Here is a 27,934-nt window from a genome sequence, read left to right on the forward strand (position 1 = left end):
TTATTGAGGAACTATTTACTGACCGTGACCTGTGAAGAAAATCATAGTGAACAAAACCACAAAAGTCCTTTTGTCATGGGCTCACATTTCAATGGGGGAAGACAGGTAATATACAATATAAATGAGCTAAATATATAGCATATTACTAATAATAATTGCAAATGAGAAATAGTAAAACAAGACGGGGCTTGCTGAGTATACAGCTGACATTTTGTGTAGGTAGACAGGTAAGGTCTCACTCTCAAGAAGGGTTCCGAGTGATGGCCTGAAAGAAGTCTGCGCACACTGTAGGTGTGAAGGAGGAGCATTCCAGGCTAAGCAGTGTAAGTGCAAAGGCCCTGAGGCAGGGCCAGGTATGGTGTGATTGATAAACAGCATGGAGGCTAGTGTGGATGAGCAGAGAAAACAGGAGGAGAGAGGGGTAACCAGGACCAGACCACACAGCATCTTGCGGGCCTATGCGAGGACTGCGGCAGTTATGCGGTGTGAGATGGGAACAGACTGAAGAGTTCTGAAGAGAGGATCCTACTCCTGTTCTAAAAGGATCCCTCAAAAAAAAAATAAAAATAAAAAAATAAAAGGATCCCTCATTCTGACTGCTGTGATAAGGATGGACTGTCCAAGGACGAGGGTGAAGCTGAGCGTTCAGTTAGAAGGCTTTCGCTTCAATCTAACAAGTGATGATGCAACTCAGACCGAGACGGTAGATGCTGCAGTGATGAGAAGTGGCTCATTTCGGTCTACACGGAAAGAGGGTCCATTGGGATTTCCTGACCGGAATGCGATGAGAGCGGAGGAAAAGACTTCAGAATGACTCCGGTATTTTGAGTTTGAACAGCTGGAATGATGGAGTTGACACCGAATGAGCTAGAGAAGGCTCAGGACCGGGCTCAGGGCAGGGAAGATCCGGATGGATTCTGGAAGTGTGAAGTTAGAAGTGCCTCTTAGCCAACGTCGTGGAGATGCCGAGTCTGTGGTTGGATATTGGCGTCTGGAATTGGGGCGATGCCCGGACTGGAGAGGCAGTTTGAGGATCTTTAGCATGTACGTGCCGTTGAGGCCCTTGACCCTGGATGAAGTCGCTGATTTGATACAGAAGGAAAGAGGATTGGGGCCTGAGCCACGGAGCACAGGAAAAGAGGAAGATCCGGAAGTGAGACGGAAAGAGGAACTCCCAAGATGGGAGGAAAACCAAGAGCATGAGACGTCCCTGGGAGCCCAGTAAAGAAAGCGCGAGGAGGAGGAGGGAAGATTAACTATCGAATAAACACTGCTGAGAGGTCAAGTAGGCGGAGGTGGAGACTCAGCTGCCAGACTCGGTAACTTGGAGTCCTCGGTCTTCTCACCGGGACAGCTTTGGTGGAACAGTGAGGTCAAAATCCAGGCGAAAGTGGGCTATTTAGTCAACAGCTCATTTAAGGCAGGAACTACGTGAATTAACACACATCTGACGCATAGTAAAAACCCGGTGGAGTCCGCGTTTCTTTGTTTGGCAGAAGGTATTACAACTTCATGTTGTTTTTTTGGAAGTCACAGCTAAATAAAAACAGCACATGGGCTGCAATCCCCGCTCCATAAAAGGACCTACATACCTCAGAAGATAAGCCATTAAAAGAATCAATCCACAGCAATAAATTGCTATCACTTTCAACCATCTGCAATTTTGACATATGCCAGGTCACTTTTTTAGTTGAACAGAGAACGCAAGTGTGGCATATAATTATTCTGTAATAACTAAATCTTGTTTTATTAGTGATGTTGTGATCATCTCTGAGCTTTCTACGAAGAAAGTAACAGTGAACAGGAGGCAGGAAGTCCCTCCCTGAGGAGAACAGCCTCTGGCAAACGGCGGATTCTTGGATTCTTTTGTCTGAGTCGGTTCGTCGATTATGTTAGTAGCTCCCACTCCTGGAGCCGCGTTTCTGTAAAGGGCATGTGGATGGTGTGTTCCTGACTGTCGTTGCTGATAATGATACGAAGACAGTCTTGGCCGCAGACGGATTTCCACACCCTGAGTTGGAATGTCAGCTGTGGTTCAAAATTCGGCATTAATGCCCCACGCTGTTACACTGTATGTGCGAAAGAGGTGAAACTGTCGACGGAATACTCAAGGAGGATCCACTCCTAGTAAGATGGCTTTTTCTTCCTTTTTTAGCACATGCAGTAAAAAAACCAAATATAAGGTAGCGCTTTTGAAAAATTTTTATTAAAATTTTTTTTGGAGTATAGCTGATTGAGTGTTGTATGAGTTTCAGGGCACAGTGATTCAGTTATCCATATATATATTATTTTTCAGATTCTTTTCTGCTATAGGTTATTGCAAGATATTGAGTATACTTCCCTGTGCTACACGGGAGAACTTTGTTGTTTGTCGGTTTTATATAGAGTAGCGTGTATATGTTAATCCCAAGCTCCTAATTTATGCCTCCCACCACCAAGATAGCTCTTTTAAAAAGATCTCTTATTTTATGTTAATATTCTTCTTAAAAGGAAACAAAAGCTTCAGAAAAGGATACAGTTCCCCCCAAAAAAGCCACGTTACAGAGCATATGAAAAGGAGTTCCTGAGTTCAGGTACATAAATACTCTTGGAAAACACTGATAACTAGTATATATGTTATCAAGAAGCTGGTTCTTTCCTGTTTTGTCACAGAACTTGATATATCACATCTGGCCTTGAGCCATATTTACTTGGTTTGTTGGAAAATAATTATCCACGAAGTGCAAAATATCAAGCAATTTTATTTTTGTTTCCTTTTTTTATTTTGGTAGCACTGCTTCATCCTCACTTCTGGAAGAAGTCTTAGCCAGTGTCATCGGTTTTCTGGTCACATCTCGGGAATAAAGCTTTTGTGGTCACTTTCTGTCACCATACATAGCCTTGATTTAGAGATTAGAGTGTCTGGACATATATAATAACGAACACTTCCAACTTGCATGAAGTCAGGCCTCACTGATTTTTTTTTATTAGGATGATTTTAAAATCTTCTGTTGTGATGAAGTGGAATGACTCCAAGTTAGGTGTTTAGCTTTTGTTCTGAGATGACCTAGGATTAAATGTGCTGGCTGCCCTCGACGTCACTGGTAGCTCCTGCTCTGGATAGCTTTGCTGCTGAGCAAGCCAAGACGGTTTTCCTCTAAGTCTTTGCCTCGTAAGCAGCTGAGGAGATGACCCGGCGAGAGCGGCGCTCCGTTCTAAATGGCGGAACTGGAGTTTTGCTACATGGAAACAGATCTATTCGTAAAGGGGTCGTCGATCCTATGCACTTCGCCTCATTAGTGTGCAAGGGGGCGATGAGCCATGCTTCACACGCGCGGCCGTGCCAGCCTCGCCGGTGTGCCGGGGGAAGCAAAGCAAGTGTGTAACTCGTGCACGTGTTCTAGAGACGAACATCATCGTACCGAATTGGCATGTGGGGCAGGGGAGGCTTGCAGGAAGAGCCTTTGCATGTTTAGACAAAGAAACCGTGGAGTGAATGCAAAGGTTTGTTAGGAGCATTCACACTGCAGCGTTATCCTTGTAGCCAACTTGGATGTCCACTCGTCTTCGCTGTCTCAAAATGCGAGTGCTGGACGTGCAGAGGAACGCGGCTTCAGCCCACGGTGGCCCTGCTTCCCTGGGTCAGTTACCTCAGTGATCTAACCCACAACTTCTCCAGCTGCAAAACGGGGACGGGGACGGTCCCGTAGGTTGTTCTGAAGAGAAGAAATAACTTAGAACTTTTGTGCAAGATGTTTGTGAAACCACTTGAGCGCCCTGTTCTGTGTTGTAACTGGGTAGGTGATTTCCGGCTTGCGATAACTTTCCAGGCGGACTGCTTCCAAAAAGCGGTTGCTCATTCTCTGCGGGAACAGCCACTGCCTCTGGGCTTCTCATAGCAGGAGAGGAGTATTCTAAGATGTCATGTGATCAACGCTTACACATTTTGGCACCGATACCTTCCAGCCATGGTCAGGAAAAGGCAGGACTATAAATTCCATTTCAGAAAATAGACATTCTCAAGTTAAAAAATTTTACCTTGAAGTCGAACTTCCATGATGAGAAACGGTACCCACCCGTAGGTCTAGTGACTTAAGGATACAGAACTTGATTGCCGGTAGAATCAAAGTAATGGCTCCAAACTCCTGATATGTTACTAGGATGATTTTTAAATATTCTGTTATCTCTTGCAATGAAGTGGAGTGACTCAAAGTTGGTGCCTTATTTTTAGATTCCACACATATGCCATATGATATGATACAAATGAACTTATATACAAAACAGCAATAGACCCATAGACATAGAAAACAAACTTATGATTACCAAAAGGAGAGAGAGAGGGAGGGATAAATTAGGAGTTTTGGATTAACATATACACACCGCTATGTATAAAATAGACAAACAACAAGGACCTACTGTATAGCACAGGGAACGATATTCAGTATTTTGTAATAACCTATAAGGGAAAAGGATCTGAAAAAGAATAGATATATATATATATATAAAATAAAACTGAATCACTTCTGTATACCTGAAACTAACACGACATTGTAAATCAACCATACTTTAAAAAAAAGTTAGGGGCTTCCCTGGTGGCGCAGTGGTTGAGAGTCCGCCTGCCGATGCAGGGGACACGGGTTCGCGCCCCAGTCCGGGAGGATCCCACGTGCCGCGGAGCGGCTGGGCCCGTGAGCCGTGGCCGCTGAGCCTGCGCGTCCGGAGCCTGTGCTCCGCAACGGGAGAGGCCACAGCAGTGAGAGGCCCGCGTACCGCAAAAACAAATAAAAAATAAGTTAGGTGTTTTGCTTTTATTCTGAGATAACCGAGGATTAAATCTGCCTGCTGCCCTAGATGTCACTGGTAGCTCCTGCTTTGTACTGCTTTGCTGCTAAGTTAGCCAAGACAGTTTTCCTTTTAGTCTTTACCTCGTGAGCAGCTCGGGGGATGACTTGGGTGAGAGTTGGGCTGAGTTCTGAATGGTGGAGCCGGAGTTCTGCCACACAGAAAACAAATCGACTCACGAAGGGGCTGATCCTACGAACTTGGCATCGTTAGTATCCGGCGCTAACCAGCTAGCGGACCCAGTCTTCATGCAGCCTCATGCTACAAGTGAACATCTGAAATCCAGATGTTAGTGCATATAGCAGGGTAACTTGCCAGTCACTGACTGATTATTCAAATAATATGAAATAAATTTAGAAGCAGGAGAAAGATGAGTTCTCTAGGAAAATACATAAAATCATATTTCTCTAAAATATCTGTGGACATATCATTCTAGGGATGGTTTGCTGGAATGTTAACGAGGTGAATTCTGTGTCACCAAGTGTGGCAATCTCTTAATGTCTATACCTTAAGTTAGATTGAATCTATTTGTTGTTCTAATGTAGTTGAAAGTACATACAAAACATAAATATATAAATGTCACTGTAGATTGAAGAGCATAATTAAGTCCAAAGATAGAAGAGCAAACTTTTTTCTGAATTTTATCAAAATTTATATTGAATAAGCCCTTTTGACTTTACTGTAATCTTGTCTTTGTAATAAACATGGCAAGGAATCGAGCTACAAAATTCCATGCTACAAAGCCTAGACGTTGTTGTTTTTACTACTTTTAAATTAGTTCTTCTTTTGCCTTTCCTTATAGATTCCTCTTCTTAATTATTATGATTACAAATTCCACCATGTAGTTACTTAATAACCTAGTTTAAATTGAGGAGGATGATAATTTACTTACAAATAAAGCCTGTTGCCAAGGAACAGGAATTCCCCCATAGGAAAATTTGAAAAACTCCTCCGAACCCTGATCTCATCATGGTAGTTCCTGAGGCTTCATTTCTAAGCTTCAGGTTTGCACTGAGAAACTCAACTGGGAGAATGTTAAAATGATAGCTACATAATCATTTTAGAGCTTGTTGGCATTCATTCATCCTTTCTAGTGCTCTTGTCCCTTTTACATGTATGTAACCATGGCAATGATCACATTTCCTGTGGTCATTTATATGAGTCCCCCTCCTGTAACACCAAATGCAGCGCTGGAATTTTAGAGCTAGTCAGTACCTGTGTGACTTTGGGGCAAGAAGTGGTAAATCACTGAGATATTATATTTTGTACTTACAAGTATTCAGATTATAGTAGAAAGGGGCACTGGAGAGGGAAATAGGAATTACATGGAAAAGTGCACATTGTCAGGGTCAGAAGGAAAATAATAAATAATTAACCCATAACCCTTTTTTCAAAGAATGATGACATCCACTAGTACCAAATAAAATTACATATGTGTTCTTTTTAAAAGGTCTCTGTGTTTTAGATCTGATACTTTATTAAATGGGTATCTTTCAACCACTGAATAAACTGTATTGCTGTCCCTGCTTTTTTAAGTTAAATGACAAAATATCTCTTCGTTGCAGTTGCATATGGCATGTGCGAGTGGCTACAAGGAAGTGGTATGTCTTCTCCTGGAACATGGCGGGGATCTCAATGTAGCAGATAATCAGTACTGGACCCCACTCCACTTGGCAGCAAAGTACGGCCAGGTAAAATAATGTTCTGGGTTGTTTTTTTTTTTTTGGCGGTACGCGGGCCTCTCACTGCTGTGGCCTCTCCCATTGCGGAGCACAGGCTCCGGACGCGCAGGCTCAGCGGCCACGGCTCACGGGCCCAGCCGCTCCGCGGCACGTGGGATCTTCCCGGACCGGGGCACGAACCTGCGTCCCCTGCATCGGCAGGCGGACTCCCAACCACTGCGCCACCAGGGAAACCCTGTTCTGGGTTATTTTTAAAGAATTATTTTATGATCAATGTATCATTACATATTTTGTTTTGTTTTGTTTTCAGATTATGTACTATCATTATGTAACTTGACTTTTAGTGGAATCGTCTTACTAAACAAATATGTTTGTGGTTGAAAGAAAACATTTACTTTTAGAAGGACACATTCATAATCTACATTCCTCAGAACTCTGCGTGTTGTAGTCAGAATCATTGGAGAAATAATCAAAACTTATAAACATTCTTTATAGAATGGACTTAATACTATTTTCTTAATATTGTATAGTTCTTATCAGCGTACAGTTTCATGAGTCTAGGGTAATTGTGTTTGTTTTCTACAGTTAGTAGATGTAAAGCAAAATTACAATTTATATTTTATTTTTCTCTATAAATTATATTTCATTTTAATGAATGAAGGATGGGTAGCAGAGTTCTTTCTCTGAATTGTTGCTTGGCTGTAGCTAACATATCTTGAGTTACCATTGCACAAACTAATTTCTCACTAGATACTAATATGCCATGAAGAAGAAGCAAACTTTAACTTCTAAATAATTTATATGGGTGAATGTGATCCAGCAGTGTTCATAATAATTTATTAATATTACAATTGATTTACAAAAAATACATAATATGTTATGTTAGAGAAAGTCTTAGTGGTAATAGTAGAAAATATAACTCAGGTTACATATATATGGAGATTTAAGCTAAACTTGTTGATGTCCAAACATTAGCTTGTGGTAACAATCTCACTCACAGAATTTATAGTAAGTTAAATCCCTTAGATACTAACCAGTGTGCAAAATATCTGTCATACAATTTGAGTCATGCAATTGTTGAATAAATTGAAAGCATTTGCATCTCAAGCATCTTAGAAAAAGCATATTTCTTGGGGAGGTCTTCCAAACTAATAAGAGCATTGTTTGCTTTGATGACATTTCCTGTAGAAAAAAGATTCATTCATTCAGTAAATATTTTTATCAGGCTACTAACAACTCCAAATCTGTGCTTCTAGCAAGTGAGTGTGTGCATAAGTGAATGGTTGGGTTAATGAGATAAAGCTGCATGTAGCTGAAATCATTGGCCTCACGAGTCCAGGTTTCCCAGGTCTCACTAGGATCACAGGAGTATCAGGGCATCAAAAGTATAGCATCAGGACATTAGTAATCCATGCTAGCACAGCAGCATCCTGGGATACACTGGGTGAGAAATTGTGTCATTTGTAAAAAGTAGAGAAGTGAACATATAAGCAAGCACTCTTTCCTTGAACACAACTTATTGGCCTGTGCTGACCAGGTGGTAATCAGTAAATTATCAAAATGTGCCCACTGTAGTCAGAGATTGCTTCTGGAAGGAGCTAAATCTGCAAGTGGGAAAAGGTAGCAGAACACTACCAAACTTGAATGAATCATTTTAACCAATTTTTCACTTTGATTGATTGGGCTTTTAGATTTTGGACCAGGTGTCACTGCAAAGAGGAGCTAATTGTTTCCCTTTAACCACTTTCATAAAGGAATCAACTCAGGGGAAATAGGACTAGATTTAACAACCATTTTTTAAGAACATGCCTTGGACTAAATATGTCACTTTCTGTTACCAGACATTTAAACGTTTTTTTTTCAGGACCCAGTGTGTGGTTTTTGTTTTATTTAACTGCAGGTCAAATGAAACAGTTGGTATGAGTTGATGCATTTTTATTTGCTGTTGTATTTTTCAGTTCTGTGATTTCCATTTGGTTCTGTCTTATAACGTCTATGTCTTTGATGAGGTGTTCTATTTTATCCTTCGTTTCAAGAGAATTTGGAATTGCTTGTTAAAGCATTCTTATGATGGCTGCTTTAAAATCATCATCAAATAATTCCAGCATGATTCATCCTGCTTTTGGTGTCAGTTAATTGTCTTAGTCAAATTATGATTTTCTGATTTTGGTATGACCGTGATAAGTGATTTTTAATTGCTTCTTGGGCATTTTGACTATTTTGCTAGGAGAATCTTGGTCCTATACATATCTTCTACTTTAGCAGGCAGTCACCCTGCTTAGGTTTAGCGTTCAGGTTCCAGTCTACCTAAGTGGGAGGTGGATCCAGTGACAGTTTAATTTTCAGACCCGTCCAGATATTATTTTGATATGATTGGTTTGTCTGGTGCCCCTGGAGTTCCTACTGGTTTCTTCTGGTGTCCCCAAAGGGGTAGAAGGCGTTTCCTTGGGCCAGGCTGCCCCACATCTCTGGGTGGGGTAGGAGAATCTCCACGGGGACAAAAGACTTTCAGGGCTGGAGGCCTCTGGAGTATGCCCCCCCGCACCTGCAGGTCCCCAGCCACCCTTGTCTCTCTTTGGGGCAGGGCATCTCAGTCTCAGTGGAAAAAGAGTGCCTCCTCTGGCACTTAGTGTCAGCAGGGTCATGGTGCTGTATTCACCTGGTATTGTCAGGGAGACACGGTTTAAATGGGAGAGGGATGCCTCTACCTGGGCGCCCTTCTGTTGCTGGGTTGGACTGGGAAACACTGGGTCCAGGGTTGCCTTCTTCTATCGGGTGTAAGGACATAGGCTACCCTGCCCATCCATGATTTCTCCCTTCTATGGGTCCTGAGTCACCTTTCTCCTTGGACTTTTCAAAGTTCTTCTTGGGTTGCTTGTTATTTCCAGGGTTTATTATAATTAGCAGAGAGGACCCGTAAGCAATCAATCTAAGCTGGTGGGTTTTAAAACAACTGCTTCTGTTAACAAAAAATACTTATTTATGAAAGACCTGTAAAACTTGATGTAAGGCACATAAGGCCAATACAACTGCTGCTTCCTTCATAAAGCTTCCTGGAACTTCTGTCACACAAAAGTCATAAGATAGAAGAATCACTGATGGATAAGGTAGAGGATGAGAGGATATCGGTATTCCACCCCATTACCTGTCACATTCCAAAAATTTCCCAAACTTTGGGTTTTCTGAAACTATGTTTTCAGCCTAGAGAAACATAGTCATGAACGTATATGGGAAATACGATTGAAAAGCTGCATTTACTTTGCAAAATGTAGAGTAATTAAGGTGAAGGTTTTTATTACCGTATTCCCAGTGCACCAGCTACATTCCCAGTGCTTACCATTTATTAATGATTAATGGTAAATTAATGAAGAAACACTTTCCAATTGCTGCATTTTTTTCAAAACCAGCTGCACAATATCTGACCCCAGTTTTTAAAAAACATAGTTTTGGGGGGGTTCCTATTTTGTCTTCTATTTCCCAGACACTCCTCCCACACGCACACACACACCATAGGTCCTTCTGCACATCTCGGGGATTCAGCCAGCTTTCTTCTGAGGATTTCCATGGCCCGGCACTGGCGCTAGCACCAGCCACCCCTCGCTGGCTGTAGGAGCCTAACCAGCCTTGCTGATTCTTCCTCCCTGCAGCCTGGCCCCAGGGTCTTCAATCACTGAGAACCATCAACTTCTGTTAAAAGAGGATTTTTACCTAGCTTGGAAGATTGGTGAGAATGATGAAGGCAAATGCATCAGACCATCTGTGCCCATGTGTCCAGGTCAATTGATCCAGCTGCTAGATTCACGGAGACAGATGTCCAACACAGTTTTCCAGAAATGGCCATTGATAGTGTACAGATAAGGCAAATTTAAAAAACAATCTCACCTTTACCCTCTGCTTCTCTAGAAAATGACTCGCCATTAATTGAGTATTTTCTAAATCCTTCAACATTTTAGTGCCAAGGAGAGGGTCTGAAGATCATATGGCTTTTCCATTTTGCTCCATTAAACCTACTCAAATGGGGTCTCCATCAGAACGTACGCTCCAACACAGCAGAGACTTTACCTGTGTTGCCCAGCATGCTTTCTTGGTGTCCAGCAGAGCAACTGAAGGGCTTGAATGGACAAATCCATCAGCCAAGAACTAGAAGCAAAGCTTTAACACTGAAAGGTAGAGTGAGGCTTTTCCGTTAGAATACATGACACCAAAACCAGAATACTCTTCCCTGATTTAGATTCAAAAAACAATGAGAGATTTCTGTTAATAGAGGACTTTGATAAACTGTGTCTTGATTATTTTGTCAAGAAACTACCATATGATGTCTTGAGTTGTTTTTAAAAATTGTTCATCCATAAAAATACTGTTTCATATTCATTTTGGAAATGATATTTTAGAAAGAGGTATTATTTGGATATCAATTTATAGACATGGGAGATTTATAATTCTCTAAAGAAATTTACTGTAAATAAATATACCTCAGTTCAGGGAAAAAAACTTTAGAAATGCTAACATTTTAGAGAGACTAATGGTATTTTTACAGACCTTCATCACAACTTCAGTTTCTTATAAATATCTTACAAATATAAATGCCTTTTGGAGAAGGCAGTCCATAATTTATAACAGTATTTATAATTGACTTGTATACTGGGATTTATAACTGACATGCATACATATTTTAAAACTTGACTTTATAAATATATTAACTTCTCCAGTGAGAAAAAAAGAGATGCATGTTCTCGTTTAAAACTAGGAACTGAATAAGTTATGTGAGCAGTAAGTCCTTTGATTTTACAATTTTTTATGAGTTGTACATAAAATAAAATTTGATTATAGCCTTGTACATATTTTTAGTGTTTATAATAGGATTAGCGATGCTACAACAAAAGATGAGAAAATAATTGTACAAATGCTAAAATCTAAATCTCCTTCCCTTCAAAAGTATCTTGAATCACACAACCTGCATATCTTGATGTTCAAAGGAGTCGTTTGTATTCTTATAAATACATTTTACCCAAGTACCTAAGAATTGAGATATATTCAGAGTTTTTATTCTTTAGATATGTCTTTTTCCATTAAAAAAAACCAAAACACTCTCTGGTACCCCGCTGAGCATCAAATATTGATAAACTCAGTGCTGGATCCTAGGTTCCCTGTCTTCTCAATGTTTATACGTCTTTAGGGAATCTCACACCTGCAACTTCAAATGCTCTACATGATCACAACCTCCAAAGCCCTTTCTTGTTTTTCTCTCAAGTTCCCGGCCCATGAGGACCACTGCCTGGTGGGTAATCTCTATCAGTCTGCCCTCAAACCCAACTTGTGTACAAAGGGAATTATCGTCTTCTTTTCCCCAGTCTGTTGTCCCTTCTGTGTGTCACCATTTACTCATCACAAACCTGGGCATTATTGTTTTCCTGCCTCTCCCATAACGAAGAAACCACTGAGCCCACAAACTCCTCCCTAGTGAATAGCTCTGAGCTGTATGACTTATAACCACAACCGATTAATCTGTACATCCTCACTGCCTCTGCCTTCACCCAGTGCCTCAGCATCTCTGCCTCTGGATCAGCCCATCAGCCTCCTAATGGAGTCCTCTCCCCGTCCTCCACTCCATTCTCAACAATGTGGCTACAGCGAGCTTTCTAAATGCAAATATAATAGAACTATTAGATCCACCATCCTTTCCATTGCTGCTGATATAAAATACCTACTCCATCACACGAGTCCCCATGGGCCAGGAATTTTGCTTAATTCTACCGCTGTTTTTCTCCTATTCCCCCCACCGGGTTGGAGGATATAGCTATACTGAACGTCTTTCGCTTTCTGGAATATGCCACCATGTACATCCTTTTCATGTTCTTTGCTTTTCTTGAAATTGTTGAGGGGTTAAATCTTCCCTGCCCTGCAGGACTCCCCTGAGATGTCAGTTCACTGGCTGTCTTTTCTACCTTCCTGGATCCCAGTGTGACACCCCTGTCATGCGCCCTATGTAGCACCTGTATCCTCCATACCACATCACTTATCACATGCTGGAATTATCTCTTATATTTGTTCATATTGACCCTCTAGTTTGTGAGAACTGAGTGCAGGTACAATGTCTATTTCTTTATCTGCACGGGGCTGGCACAGAGCACTCAGTTACTACTTATTCATGAGAGAGTCAGTGAATGTCCTGGTTTAGCAGATGCTTGTCTGTCTCAGTGCATCACTGAACACGTGTGTGAAGAGACGGTGGGTGAGCACACACCTCGAGACTGGTGGGCCAACAGGAGAAATTCTCAAGGAGATATCCAGGAGTACCTGGGCATGAGCAGGGCGTTGGGGAGGGCTGGACATAGAGATTTGTGATAGATGACTCAAAGAGATCACGCACGGTGGAGGGGGAGTTCAATGAAGGGCAAAACAGGACGGGCAGCACCATCTTTAATAGTCGAAAGAGTTCATCAGAGGAATCTTTTTATATTTTAGATCTGAAATTTTTCAGATGGCTCTGGGTTAGAGGCATTTACCTATGATGATGTAGAGTATGAACCAATGAGTGTAGGATATGCAAATTCTGAATTCCCAAAGACGTTTAACATAATTTCTCTTTATAAAGTGAAACAATCTCTTTTAGCTTCTGAACTAGGAATTCGACTATCTCTGAATGCTCAATTTTTCTTTTTTTTTACTTTTTAAAGAAGTAATTTAAATGACCATCAAGGAATTAATTTTGCTGAATTTATCCAAACCGAAATACAGTTGTCCAAAGAATGAGCAAAGTCCATAGCCAGTAACTTGTGTGAGTTTAAATTTCAGCTTATATATATTTTCTATCAGCCACGTAGGGCCTCCTTTGACACACACAGAGACACCGAATGACACACACACACGCACACACACACACACACACACACACACACACACAATGTCAGCCACCTTACCCTCTGATAGTGTTGGTGATTATAAAGTTCTTGTAATAGTGGAGATGAATCTCTGTTGGGTTCACACTTTACCTACTCACATTGAAGTAATTTACCTAAAGATCTTACCTGAGATTAAAACAAATGTTGCAGACTGCTCTGAAATTGAAATCAGTACTGCCCTGCTTAATTGAGTTCTGGGACATGCCTCACTGATTTCTAACTGGAAGCACGTGGGAAATACTGACTTTAGGAAAAATGGAATTCCCCAAGGGAGAGAATCTTCTTATTCCACACATGAGTGTTTGTTTTTACAGGCCTGAAATAAAATGGAAGTACTTTTGTGGTCATCGATTTTCATGTAGGAAAAACCATTTGCTTTGACCACTTAAATGCTTTCTGCAGCTACAGGGGAAGCTGTGGAGAGAGGTAATTTGTAGAGATTGCCCAAGTTTCTCTTTGGAGTTCTGTAAAGAGTGAATTAAATTTTGAAATGCAAAGTAATTGTTAGAGTCTCCTACAATCGGACATTTTTGTCAGAGAATGCAAGCTTTTAGGTACTGCTGTTTTTTTCAAAATTGTGAAAAAAACAACAAGGGCAATCTTACATAATTCTTGGCTTTGCATTTTTTCTTTTCTTTCTGCTTTTCTTCTTCCTTTCATCCTTCCTTTCCTTGCTTTTTCCCTCCCTCCATCCTTTCCTCCCTTCTTCTCTTCCTTTCCTATGGTTGAAAAGCAAGCAAATCTCTCAAATCTTGGATACAAAACAAAACTCTTTTCTATACCCATTTTGATGTCCTGGGACCCTGCTCTATATATTCTGTCTTTCAGATTTCAAAAGAACATCTATGTCTTTAGTACACTGTATATATTTGGAAATAAAAATTGACCCTAAATACAAGCAGTCTGCTGTAACATGATTTAAGTGTTATTGATATATTTTATGTTCTGTAAAACCAAACACTGATTTGCAGTGGACTTGTGGGAAAACTAGCAATGGTGCAAACTGTTTAAAATCTAATTAATTTTATAATGAGAACACTAAAAAGAGCAGTAATTGATGGGTGGGGAGATACTTTGGAATGTCTGAGCAGAGTGCTTGCATGGGTGGAGAATGACTGGCAAATGTCACGAAAACAACAAAGCCACAGGTCAGAAAAGCCAGTGCCCTGCTAATCAATATAATAAACCAAGAAATGGAAAGACAAACTTAGGAAAAGTGAAAGAATAAAAATTCCAAAGGAATCTCCAAAATTAAAAAGAAAAATAGCATTGAAAACATAAAATATATAGGGATATTTTTTACATAAGATATGTGAGATGTCTACACTGGAAACTATACAACAATATTATATAAATATCAACAATATAATTAAAAAGTAAAGAAGACCTAAATAAATGAGGTGGTAAGCCATATTCATGTGTTGAGACAGTGACTATTATTAAGATCCTGTTAGCGACCCTTTCAAGTTGGGCCCCAACAAGGGTCCTCCTGCCTGGCTTGCTGACACCAATAGAACAGGACCGAGTTGGTTCAGAAGCAAAGGGAAGCTTTATTCTTTTTAAAAAATTTTATTGAAATATAGTGGATTTACAGTGTTGTCTTAATTTCTGCTGTACAGCAAAGTGACTCAGTTGTATATCTCTATATTCTTTTTCATATTCTTCTCCGTTGTGGTTTATTACAGGATATGGAATATGGTTCTCTGTGGGGAAGCTTTATTCTTTTTAAAAAATTATTGAGATATAGTGGATTTACAGTGTTGTGTTAATTTCTGCTGTACAGCTAAGTGACTCAGTTGTATATCTCTATATTCTTTTTCATATTCTTCTCCGTCGTGGTTTATTACAGGATATGGAATATGGTTCTCTGTGGGGAAGCTTTCTTCTTTGGTCGGAGGACGGAGAGGTGCGGGTGTGGCTGGTTCTAGGGGTCTCTCAGTGGGCGGGGTTGGAGTTCTGTGCGGGGGCGGGTAGCGCAGGTGCATCTGTTGCTCACGGCTCCGGTGCCGGGTGCAGATGGCTGCGCACCGCCCGCCACCGCCGTCCTGGACAAGGTGTGGTGGGCGGTGCTTCTGCGCACGGCCCCCCGAGCTGAGCTGCCCTGAGTGCAGCCATTTGGCACCAGGAGCTCTGGTCTGAAGGGCTGGGTGCGAGGCTTCTGTCCGCGGCTGCCTGTGAGCCCGTGAAGCTAGACTAAGCACAGAAGAAGAGGTTAGACCTTGTCTTACCCTTAGATTCCATCTTACTCCCCCCCCCCCCCACGGGACGCCAGTGGGTTTTGCTGAGAATAGTACCTGTGGAAGGCAGAATAGTGGCCCCTAAAGCTGTCCACACCCTGATCGCCAGAACCTGTCAATATGTTACCTGACAAGGCAGAAGAACTTTGCAGCTGTGGTTAAGTTAAAGATCTCGACATGGGAAGGGATCTCCAGGTGGGCCCACTGTAATCACCGAGCCCCGAAGAGCAGAGACCCGTTCCTGGCTGAGGGTTGGCGGGAAACGCGACAACGGAAATGGTCGGAGAGGTGCGACACTGCTGGTCTGGAGACGAAGAAGGGGCCCCCAGCCAGGGAATGTGGCCGCCTCTGGAAGCTGGAAAAGTCAGGACACAGATGCCGCCTTGGGGCCAGAAGGAAACAGTGCTGCCAGCGCCCTGGTTTTAACCTAGTGAGACCGGTGTCAGACTTCTGACCCGCAGAGGTGTAAGATAGTTATTATTTATTGTTTAAACCACTAAGTTTGTGGTAATTTTTTATGGCAGCCATGTAAAGCTAATATAGCATTTATTTACTTCAAGCAATCCCAATCAAAATACTATAGCCTTTCTTACAGAAATTGAAAATTCATTCTAAGGTTTATATGGAAATGCAGAAGCCCTACATAGACAAAATTATCTTGAAAAAAAAAGTAGATACGTTTTTCAAGAACATAAGTTTTTTACTTATTTCAAGACTGCCTCAAAAGCAGTTCAATAAGAAAAAAGTCTTTTTAACAAATACTGCTGAGAAACAAAGGATGCTGGATCGAAATTAACCTTATGCCTTTAGGTGCCATTTACAAAAATTCACTTGACGTGGACCATAGACATAGAAGTTCAAATTATAAAGTTTCTAGAAGGAAATGTATTATGATATTGTCATGGCCTTTGAGTAGTCAAAGAGTTATTTGAACCTAAAAGCACTAACAACTAAAGAAAAAAATCTATATCTATGAAAGTTATGCATAAACAGAAGTAAAACAAATTTTAAAAATCCTGTTCATCCAAAGACATTTTTAGAAAGATGAATAGGCAAGCCATAGAATGGGAGGAATTATTGGTGATACATATATCTGACAAATGTATCTAGAACATATAGATCAGTAGTTCAAAGAAAACCACTTCAGTAATAAATGGGCAAAAAACTCTTGAATAGATATTTCACAAAAGAAAATATAAGAATGGAAATAAAGCACTTGAGGGGATGTTCAACATCATTGTCAGCAGGGAAATGCAAGGTGAACTGTACTGAGCTACTACTTCTTTCCCGGTATATATAGTAGCTCAATTTTTTTAAATGACAATATCAAGTGTTCGGGACGATGTGAATCTAGCAATATGTAAATAGCTGTTGCAATGGCTTCAATGTCCACTGAGAGGAAGGTGGATCAATTGTGATGTATTTGTACAGTGCAGTTCTCTGCAGCCAAACAAACAAAGGAAGCTTGGTTAAACCCATCACCTCAAAAATGCAATGTTAATTCATGAAAGCAAAGCACCGAAGAATATATACATCAGGATTTCATTTCTATAAATGAGACAAACGGATGAAACCAAAGCGATGTGTTGATGAGGGATACTTCTTAAGTAAGGTCTAAACTTACAAAGAAAACAGTAATGGTTAACATAAAATTCATGACGGTGGTCAACTCTGAGAAGTAGGAACAGAGATAATTTGGGAAAAGAACACACAAACATGCTGTGAATGACATTTTAAAAACTTGGGTGCACTGGACTCTATTTCATTACGTGCGCTTTCAATGGTGTGTATCCCTTATACATATGCTTTGCATGTACGATGTATTTTATAATAAACTTTAAAAAATATCTTAATGTCTCATCAAGTTGTTTTACTCTTATAACTTGAGATGAAGTTTTTCTAATTGTCCATTGGACCTTAGGTTCATATTGTCCGTGATGCCGTAATGGACGGAGAGTAACAAGAAGTGTGACTTTCACAAATTGTTAAATTGAAACAAAACACACTGTAACATGTGATTCCTCCCATTAGGTGCCCTAAACTAAAGTGAAAGGCGTTAAGTGAACCTTTTCAGATCCTCAACGACTTAACCCACTTGATGAGTAATTTTGTATTTGAATGCATTAATTGATGAAACGGTTTGAATGTCACTTAAAACAAAACAAAACAAAACGAGAAATGGAGAGAGTAAGAAACATTTAGCATAGTAGATGACGCGCATGCATTCTCATTCCACCAGTGCCCCTGGAGGATAGCGGCTGTGGATTATTTATTTACTGATGAATCTTAAGTATCCAGCATAATCTTCCCGATTTCAATTACCTTTAATGTTTCAGGCCAACCTGGTGAAACTTCTTTTGATGCATCAGGCAAATCCACACCTACTGAACTGCAACGAGGAGAAGGCTTCAGGTAGGTTCTGAGCGTCCTGGACCACTGAGCAGTTACTGTCTTCTTCCCGCCATACTGAAGCTGCTGACCCATCGCGGACACAGCTACAAAATGAGTCAGCCTCTCCTGAGACGCTCTGTGAAACCCAACGCAGCTCAAGCACGACTCACAAACGCCTGTGCACTGCTACGTTACAAGCATCTGTCAGAGAGCAGTTAAGTTTATAGGGACTCCATTGCAATCTGCTCTTTGGGCTTTAAATTTTCCCGGGCAGTGATTCCTGCGGTGTCACTTACTTCAAAATATATTTTTTCTGTTATTTAACTAGTTTCTCACCATACCAAATACATGCTTGTTCATTAGGGTATTTTTAAATGGTAAGAGTATTTTTTTCTGTGCAGATATTTATACTGCAAGCAATAGAGATTAACATTCCCAACCTCATTTAAAACCTTGAAAATCTTAATGTTACTTATTTTTAAATAAATATCTTTTTGAAATTTTCTAGAGTCCTTTTACCAGTCTTTTAAAAAGTGGGTACTACACTAATTTTCTAGTTTTTAAAACTTGACAACAGTGTTACTACCTGTAAGTTACTTTTGGTATATTAAAAGTAAGAATTCTAAATATCAAAGAGAAAAGTCTTGCATAAGTAACAAAATAATGTAAAAGTGTTGAAGGTATTAATTGATCTGAATAACATAAATATACTTATTCTTCTTGTTTTTGTACCTCTACTAACCTGAAAGCACTTCACACCTGAGATTTCTTATTTCATGCGCTTCTAGGAGTATAATTACCCGATAAACTTCCCATTTAAGACAGAATGGGAGATTTGCTCTATTTCTTATTCTATTGGAATCAAGTATCATTGCTTAATGTTTACTGATCTTATTTGCTAAAAATAAATTGAAGATTTAACAAACTATAAGATGGCTTAATAGTCTCAAACTTTAGAACCATGCTAATATTAATAATTGGGGAGTGATCTTACTATTATCTACAAAAATTTGCCTAATGGTAAATATTGGAAGAGTATATAGAAATCTGTAGCTTTCTCCTATCTTTTTTCAAAAATATTTTTATTGTACATATAAACCCCGTCCTCTGTTAACTCTGGATCTAACAGGTGATCACATTTTTCCAGATCGTATTTCTGGCTTTTTTCCCAGAGAATGTAATATATGATTGACCCTGGACTGCATGGACTCTGTCTATCACACTTTGACCTTTGAAGTCTAGTGTCAATTTCACCAAAACAGACACTCAAGGCGATTGACAATGACAGTCCCAGAGCCCCGGGAGTGACTAAGCTGCTGGTCTAGATTCCGCCCTGGCCGCCGCAGGCCTAGTGTCTCATGACTCTCGGAGACGATTTTGCCCACGTTGGGCAGGCAAAGCCTGGCATCAGTGTAATCGGAGCTCCGTGCCATGTTGGTCATGAGAGACACAGTGATGGGACCATAGTAGGCTCTCAGTAAACATGTGTTGATTAGTTTCAGGTAGATGCAGGATATATCAACAACAAGAAGAAGGAAACACATAAAATGATAGTGCAGAAAACAATCAACTAGACACCCATATTGTGGCCGAGCACATGAAAATCATCATCAGTGCTATATATTTTTAAAAAATTTTTATTGGAATATAGTCACTTCACTATGTTGTGTTAGTTTCTGCTGTACAGCAAAGTGAATCAGCTATACGTATACATATATCCCCTCCTTTTTGGCTTTCCGTCCCATTTAGGTCACCACAGAGCACTGAGTAGAGTTCCCTGTGCTATATATACAGTAGGTTCTCATTAGTTATCTATTTTATACAGAGTATCAATAGTGTATGTATGTCAATCCCAATCTCCCAGTTCACCCCACCACCGCTTCCCCCTTGGTATCCATACACTTGTTCTCTACGTTTGTGTCTCTAGTTCTGCTTTGTAAATGAGATCCTCTCTACCAGTTTTTTCAGATTCCACATATATGAGTTAATATACGATAATTGCTTTTCTCCTTCTGACTTGCTTCACTCTGTATGACAGTCTCTATGTCCATCCACGTCTCTACAAATGACCCTTTTTATGGCTGAGTAATACAGTATTATGTTCTTGTTATTTTGCGCTTGAATTTGAAATGGACACACACAAAATTATCTGGGGGATAAAAGCAGTTTGAGGTATAGCTGTTACTTGGTTTGGAGATAATCTCCCAAGAAGAGGGCGCTGAGCTGTCTCCTACCCATTACGCAGATATGATTTAATCTAAAGCAGATGATGATCAAATCCTGGCATAAATATCTTCTGGTGGTAGCTGAATTACCTCGCTCAGCCCATAACGCCACATAACTCAAGTTCATGGACACAAGAGGTCACGCAGTTCAGTCGAGGGGATTGGAAAGGAGTAGTCACGGCCATTAGGTTCTTGGTTGTTATTAATGTGATTTTTCTTCAGGATGTATTGATTTTCAGTTTCAGTTGTTAGTAAGCGTAAATTTGATTAATGCACAGCTGTATTGCTGCCCAAATATCTTCAGATGTCACTGTTAACATGCAGTTTGTAAGGAAATCTAATTATTTTTATTTCAGATTGAAAAAGAAATCCCACCAGATCACAGAGAGAGGCCAGACCCCCTGTTTTAAAAACACAACCGGGTAGTTATTTGTACAGCTGCCCAGTTAGTAGAAAAGCTTATAGAATATATGCCTGCTACATGTTTTGTAAGAGCCCAGTCATTGGGAAGGTATAGCTATTTTCCTCTTTCGGTTCACATTCACCAGGATGAAGGAAGACTTTCACGGAGAATAAAAGGACATTAAGTTCTCTCAAGCTTAGCTTCTCAGTGATTTCACATTTGACCTGTGACCACTCAGTGAATATTATTTTTATATTATGTCATTTAATATTTTTATATTATGTCATTTTATATTATGCCATGTAATTAAATATGCCACTGATGTAACATAAAATAGTCTTTAAAAATGGTGGCACTGCCATTTTATTCCCACCGTAAACTTTTAGTGTTTTTTGTTTTGCTTCATGTGCTGATAAATTTTAGCGCATGTTGCATATCAGAATGATTGAAAGTGAATCGTTTTGTGGGCTGTTCCCACTCACTGGTTCTGATCGCCTTATTGTTACTCGTAGATGTTGCCGCATCTGAGTTTATCGAGGACATGCTGCTGAAAGCCGAGTCTGCCTGGGAAGGAAGAATGCAAGAGCCTTCCTGTGTTCAGACCTGGGCCCAAGAGGAACCCTATGAAGAGATCATCCCTGACCTTCCAGCCCTTCCCAGCAAGCTGTAAGTGCCTGCTCCCTAGTGATAAAGTCGTAGACCTTGGTCCTTGAGGAGTTAGTTATTCCCCTTTGTCACCCTCTCTAGTCACTGTTTTTCAATCAGTATTAAGTCTGTCTCTCAGACTTAACTCCAGTTGCAGCAAACGGGGGCCACTCTTCGTTACGTTGTGCGGGCTCTTCACTGCGGTGGCCTCTCTTGCTGTGGAGCACAGGCTCTAAGCACGTGGGCTTCAATGGTTGTGGTGCATGGGCTTTGTTGCTCCGCGGCACGTGGGATCTTCCTGGACCAGGGCTCGAACCCGTGTCCCCTGCATTGGCAGGTGGGTTTTTAACCACTGCGCCACCAGGGAAGCCCATGGTGGCTTATCTTTGCCCAACCGGTTCTTAGGTTAACCCGCAGGAAAAACAAAAACAAAAACAAAAACATTCCTAATTGTAGATCATTCTCAAAGTTCCTCCTGTATCAATAGGTGTTGGTCTGAAGTGGTCAGTATTCAGAGAATGAGAAACAGATAACATTAAGGAAATACAAAGGTTTTCTGCTGGCGCGGCAGCAGTGGCCCCGCATCTGACCCCCAGAAGAAAGGCAGGTGATACACTGGCCACTGCCTGTCTGTAACACCGGGAACTAAGACACCAGGATTTAGTGCATGCTGAGTCTTGGCCTTTCCTACACAGGTACATCAGTTCTGCTAAGCATGGCAGGATCCCGTCCCATGATTTAGGGAGATCCAACTTTTGTTCTTGGCCTCAGTTGTTAGGAAGCTTTGGAGAATGTCTGGACCCAGTGCTGATAACTTGGAGTTTAACCCAGAGCTCTGCTCTGATGTTAAATGGAACATCTTCTGGCCACTTGGCCACCAAGGAGCCCTTTGAAATTTCTCTGGGCAGAGCTGAGATGGCAGGTGCTCTATCCTGATCCTATAAAATGGGTGTCGGCTGGGAGGGAACCTTTCAAAATGATATTATTTTAAGCTCTATCAGTACTTTTTAGTGGCACAGTTGAGCATCACTTGGGAGAATGTGTAGGAGGAACACCAGGGACTTTATTCAGATTCCTGTTGTCCAGTCCTTAGTGCTGGACCAAACTTGCAGAGGTCTCTCGGCAGAGCATAGGCCCTGTAGTTATTAGGGACCCCCCCACACACACATTCCTGTGTTACTTGGACCAAATTCAGCAAAACAAAGCCCTCGGCACGGTTTGATCCGCCTTCCTTAGAAAGTAGGTTCACATACTTCTTGGTGTGGCCACCATACTAGCTACTCATATATTATCCAATTTTCCCTTTACGAGTACTAGTAAGCCCCAAGCCGTGCCTTTTGTTTACTAAATCTAGTGAGTCTAACTGGGTAGGGCTTCTAGGAACGCTGTTGTTCTCCTGAGCAAAGCGACAGATTTATCTGGTCAGCCTTGTTCTGTGTCCTTCTAATACCATCCTGCCTGGGACATAAATGTGTTACCTGGAGATGCCAAGTGTTTCTGAAACCAAAGGATGAAAGTGACTTGCTAAGAATACAGAACAGGAACCTACAAGGAATCAAGGTCCTGGAAGATCTCCTTGAGGTGGTTAGCATTCCTGAGTTGTATATTTCTGGCTTTCTTGTTTTATGAGAAAAATAACCCTTCATTTCCTTACGATACTCGCCTTAGTTTCAGACTGATGCAGCCGAATGCAATACTGCCTGATACCATAGCTATTATACCCTTGGGGGGCCTTACTTGGGGTCCCATGCCCCACTCAGAAAACTTGTAGTAATGATAATGCTCTGACTCTCCAGTGTGTCTTAATGTTCCCTGTGGCTTCTTATGACCTTAACAACTTTTTAATCCAACACTATCAGAAGTTTCCTATAACTAGAGTGACCAAATGTCCTGGTTTGGTCCAGTACTAGTGAATGCCTATTTACCTAGCATAACTATCAATAAAGCTCTCTTTCAGCTTAAAAGTGTCCTAATTGGCCATTTATACTCTACTTATGTAGAACTAGGGAACACTGGGATAAAATTTCTTGTGTGGTTTCATTTCAGATTAATATTTTAAAGAAAGTAATTAAATGGACAGTTATTTCAACACTGCTAATTCATGTTGCCCTTTAGAGTATAAAGGGCTTTTGCATCTAAAACCTCATTTGATATATGCAAAATTCTTTCTTTTAATAATAAATTCTACAGGACATCCAACCTGTTTCCTAATCAAATATTAGGACTACATTGTTAAAAATCTGAAGAATGTAGCTACAAAGTTTTGCTAAAGCTGTCAGTCAATTCCCTGAGAATTTATGCTTAGGAAGGGATTCTATAGTCTGGTAGGGGGCAGAGAGAAATGTCAGGATATGGGGACATAAGGAGACGTTGAGAATTGTTTAATCTAGTTTCAGTTTAAACCATTCACACTACCCCTCAAACACTGTTGGGCTAATTAATCAGCCTTCCAATGTTGGTTGAGAAGTAGACTCTCTCTGGGTGGAGGTGGACGGAAAGGGTAGACATTCCATTTCTATTTCTTTTCTACATTGTAAACAGCTCCATTGATGAGCACGCACTACCTTTTAAGGTGGCTTGTTCCATCCACTGCCACATACCCCCATGATTTTCTTCTCTTATATTACAGACTGAGTGTGAGTGTGTGTGTGTGTGTGTGTGTGTGTGTGTGTGTGTGAGTGCACGCGCACGCGCTGGTGCTTTTGTGCTGCCAACTTAAGTAAGTTTTATCAAATTATATCAAATTTACTTATTAAAATGTAGTATATCATTAAACATAATGATAACATTATTTCATATAAATATCATTCATTATATACCTATTCAGCAAAATAAATGCATGCTAGCAAGTCACTTCTAGCAAATGTAACTCTTGACATATTTAGAAACTCCCTTCGTAATGCATAGAGCTTCTGGATTCAACTTATTTTAAATTAGAGATTTTTAAAAATTTCTTTGCAAATATCTGTTGAGAACTACTAAAATGAATGAGAGGTCTTAAAAACAATATAATTTCCAATCCAACCACAAGCGACACGTTGAAATTTTTATTTATGTTTTAAAGACAAGTAATAGTTTACCAAAATGGTTTTTTAAATTGTAAGTATTTTCTCTTATAAAAACTAAAGTCATTTTGGGGGGGGCCAAAGATAGCAATTAGTTCAAAACTCTCCAAGAACCGTTTCATTCAACATTAATCTTTGGATCATTATTTTATTTTATTGATGCAGAGAAACCCCAATTCCCTTTAATAACTAATTTATGTAGCTATATTCCCAGGATTAAAATTGAGAACTATCTATTTGGTCCATTACTTTGACCACCAAAATAACTGAGTCACATATGCCATTTCTTCATATTTGTTTCTATTATTTTTTTCCCTGATTGGCCTAATACATCTCAATATAGTCAATTTTATTTGTTTTCTTTAGTTTTCTAAAATTGCTTTAGTTATAATGGGCAATAACTGTCGCCTTCATTAGTTTTATTATGTTCCTGTTTCGATTTTCTGAAATAAAATCCTAGTTCCTACAGGCACGTTTGCTCTGCATGCAATGCTTTTTATGTTTATAGAAATAAGTAAGTCTTGAATAAATTCAGTAGAGTTTAGAAATCGGGTGTCTGCTGGTATAGTCCATCTAATTTCTTCCTCATCAAGTTCAAGTTATCTCACCTGCATTAATCTAAAGTACCCTTTAGACTTCATAGCTCTTTCATTTTCTTTATGTTTATGGAGTCTGCCTTACCAAAAGCCTTCTTTTAGAAAATATACTATTCAATCCTGTTTTTTTCTTTCTTGCTGATAAATGTCTAGCCCTAATAATTACTTTTTTAACAATCAGAATACTTTCTTCCTCGAAGAAAGTCTGGAAAGTGCAGAATAACATATAGAAGCATGAAAATAACCTCTCAGTAGTGTCGAAGAGAAATTGCACCGGAAAAGTTAAAGATACAGGAAAGACTTTATTCCAGAATAGAGCAGTAGGGAAGAGACACTGAGCTCAACTCCCTGAAACTAAAGGCCAGAAGGCTTGTCAGCGCTGGGCTTAGAGGAAAACTGCTGAAGGAGATTATCCAGGGTTTGGTCACAGTGATGAGGCATGAGTTTGCTCACTGGTGTTTATGGAAGTTAGGCTCCTGGCCTCCCACAGAGACTGGGAGACGAGCGCCCCATCTTTCACGGTGATCGCTTCTCACAAGGGTGGCTCTCAGCTCCTGGAGAGAGAATCCCCGGGTTGTAAGCCTGGGAGGGGTTTACATCTCAAAGGGGCAGAGAAAACAATTTATAATTGTAAATTCTTTAAAGTAAGTTCTCCAAGAAGGGAGAGGTCAGGGCTGCAGCGTGGCGAGAAGCTCGTCTAAAGCGCAGTTAAGATGAGGGGAATGAATAGTACCTCCTCCTTCCGCATTAGTCCACCTTTTTGGTGCAACTACTGTCTATTCATTGGGCATATTTCTTCGTATCCCGTATATGTTTCTTGTTTATTAAGTTGAATTCTTCTTCTTTCTATATAATTACAACTTTTAAAAAAATTAATCTTATATCATAAATATTTTGCCATAATTGATAAAGGTTTAATGATTATTAAAATACCAATGATTCCTTTAAGATTATTCCTTTTTCTAGAAGAATCGCATTTTAATACATGTTTATATTCTCCAAATGGCTAATCAGGGATAATTTAAATATATAGAAATTAACATATGAATGCTATTGTTAATCACAATGATTATGGATGAAACGTGTTGCATGTAAAAATTCGAATAGAAACCGAAAGAAAAATTGTTCCATATGAATGAGTGTTTGTCACCAGCTGCTTTTGCGCTTATTGTGAGTAGTAGATCCTAGAGTGTATAACCTATGATATTAGCGAGTGTATGCATGGTTTTTTAAAATGCAGGTGAAAAAGCATGCAAAGAGAGGTTACGTGTTAGCATCACAGAACTGTAGGACTTGAAATACATTTAGATATTCTAGTTCCTGCACTTAGCAAAGGTGGAACTGTGGGGAGATTTTGAAGTTCTTAGAAGGTCAGGTAGTAGCCAAATTGAGGTAAAAACTGACTTAGAACGAGGTCACTGTATTCCTGGACCAATCTCCTTTTCAGGTGTATCTTTCAAGGAGCCTGCTATTAACACTGCGATTAGATTTGGGATACAAAAGGAGTATTTCAACTGTTTTAGTAGACGCACCAGTTCTTCCTTTTAGAAATCCTTTATAGTTGATTTTACTTATTTTATATACTATCTTTCTAGTTTTTACCTTGACTGATCTAACTATTGCTTTATTAATTGCTATACACTCAGAAGATTCAGTATTTTCAAAAGCTCTCTTTAGTTTTTTTGTCATTGTTGTTATTTGCTTTTTAATTTCTTGACAATGTAGAAAAGGGAGACGGTCGGTCTAAGGGGAGATAAGGAAGGAACTAGTTTTGGTAGGTGTGAGGGTGGACTTTTAGATGTAGGCAGTGTAACACGGTGGTTGAGAACACAGACTCTGAAGCTTCGCTACTGCTCTCTGTGTGTCCAGACCGTGTTCTTCTCCTCTCTGGCCCTCAGTTTACTCATCTACAGAATGGGCATAAATATCACGTATACCTTATGGTATTGTTGTTAAGGAGTTAATGTGTGCGTAGTACTTAGAACAGAGGTGGTCATACATTCAGTGCCATATAATTGTGAAAATGATTTGCAAGTGTTTTACTCAAATGGTAGTAAATATCAGAGAACCGCAACTGTCTTCAAATAGCTGAAGGGCTCTCAAGTCAAAGAAGCACCAGGCGCGCTGCTGGAGCGCCAGGTGTGATGAATAGAGGGGAGAGTAGCGAGGCCTTGTTCCGGTTGCGCTGGGAAGAAATACAGCCTCTTTGAAGGTTGTGAAGACCTTAGTACTTGATGGTCTTCAAGCAGATCTGGATGGGAGCGTTTTTAAGCACTCCCTTTATATAGTACATGTTTAAAATGAAGAGCACAGCATTGGGAGGGTCGCCCACCGTGGGCCGTGAGCCGTGAGCCCCCTCCGTGTTCTTGCTCAGTCGGCCGGACTGCAGCGCATATGCAGTTAGTCACACCAGCCACTGGATGGCAGCACCGGGTCCCCGGCTTCTCTCCTACTGGGCACAGTGTGCCGCTTGCTCAGAGTTCTTGCTTCTTGCCCAGCTTTCTCGCCTGCAACGCGACACGATGCGCGAATTGTAGCCGTCCACTTAGGTCCATCTGTGTTGCCCGCTCCCACCGCCCATGGGACAGGGGTGGCAAGGAGAACTGGTGCCCACAGGAAGCGTGGATTCTGTGTGCTATGAGCAGTAAGTCCTCCGTCTGTTAACCCAGCATCTCTCGTCTTCTGCATCTGTCCGTACAAGAGTAATAGGCTGGGCTTCCCTGGTGGCGCGGTGGTTGGGAGTCCGCCCGCCGATGCAGGGGACGCGGGTTCGTGCCCCGGTCCGGGAGGATCCCACGTGCCGCGGGGCGGCTGGGCCCGTGAGCCGTGGCCGCTGCGCCTGCGCGTCCGGAGCCTGTGCTCCGCAACGGGAGGGGCCACAACAGTGAGAGGCCCGCGTACCGCAAAAAAACAAAAAACAAAACCCAAACAAAAACAAACAAAAAAACATAGTAATAGGCTAACCTG

The 27,934-nt window shown here is 40.7% G+C and overlaps 1 protein-coding gene across 6 annotated transcripts in view; it reads left to right on the forward strand.

The window, feature by feature from the left end:
* Positions 1–27,934, forward strand: part of MYO16 (myosin XVI) — a 537,770-nt gene that overhangs the window by 218,980 nt on the left and 290,856 nt on the right. For all 6 annotated transcript variants that reach the window (XM_067016255.1, XM_067016250.1, XM_067016252.1 and 3 more), the window contains 3 exons: positions 6,387–6,512; positions 17,979–18,054; positions 21,174–21,327. In XM_067016255.1, the coding sequence (XP_066872356.1) occupies positions 6,387–6,512; positions 17,979–18,054; positions 21,174–21,327 (356 nt within the window). The remainder of the gene's footprint in view (positions 1–6,386; positions 6,513–17,978; positions 18,055–21,173; positions 21,328–27,934) is intronic.

Source organism: Kogia breviceps, chromosome 16 (genome assembly GCF_026419965.1).
Source record: "Kogia breviceps isolate mKogBre1 chromosome 16, mKogBre1 haplotype 1, whole genome shotgun sequence".
NCBI lineage: Eukaryota > Metazoa > Chordata > Mammalia > Artiodactyla > Physeteridae > Kogia > Kogia breviceps.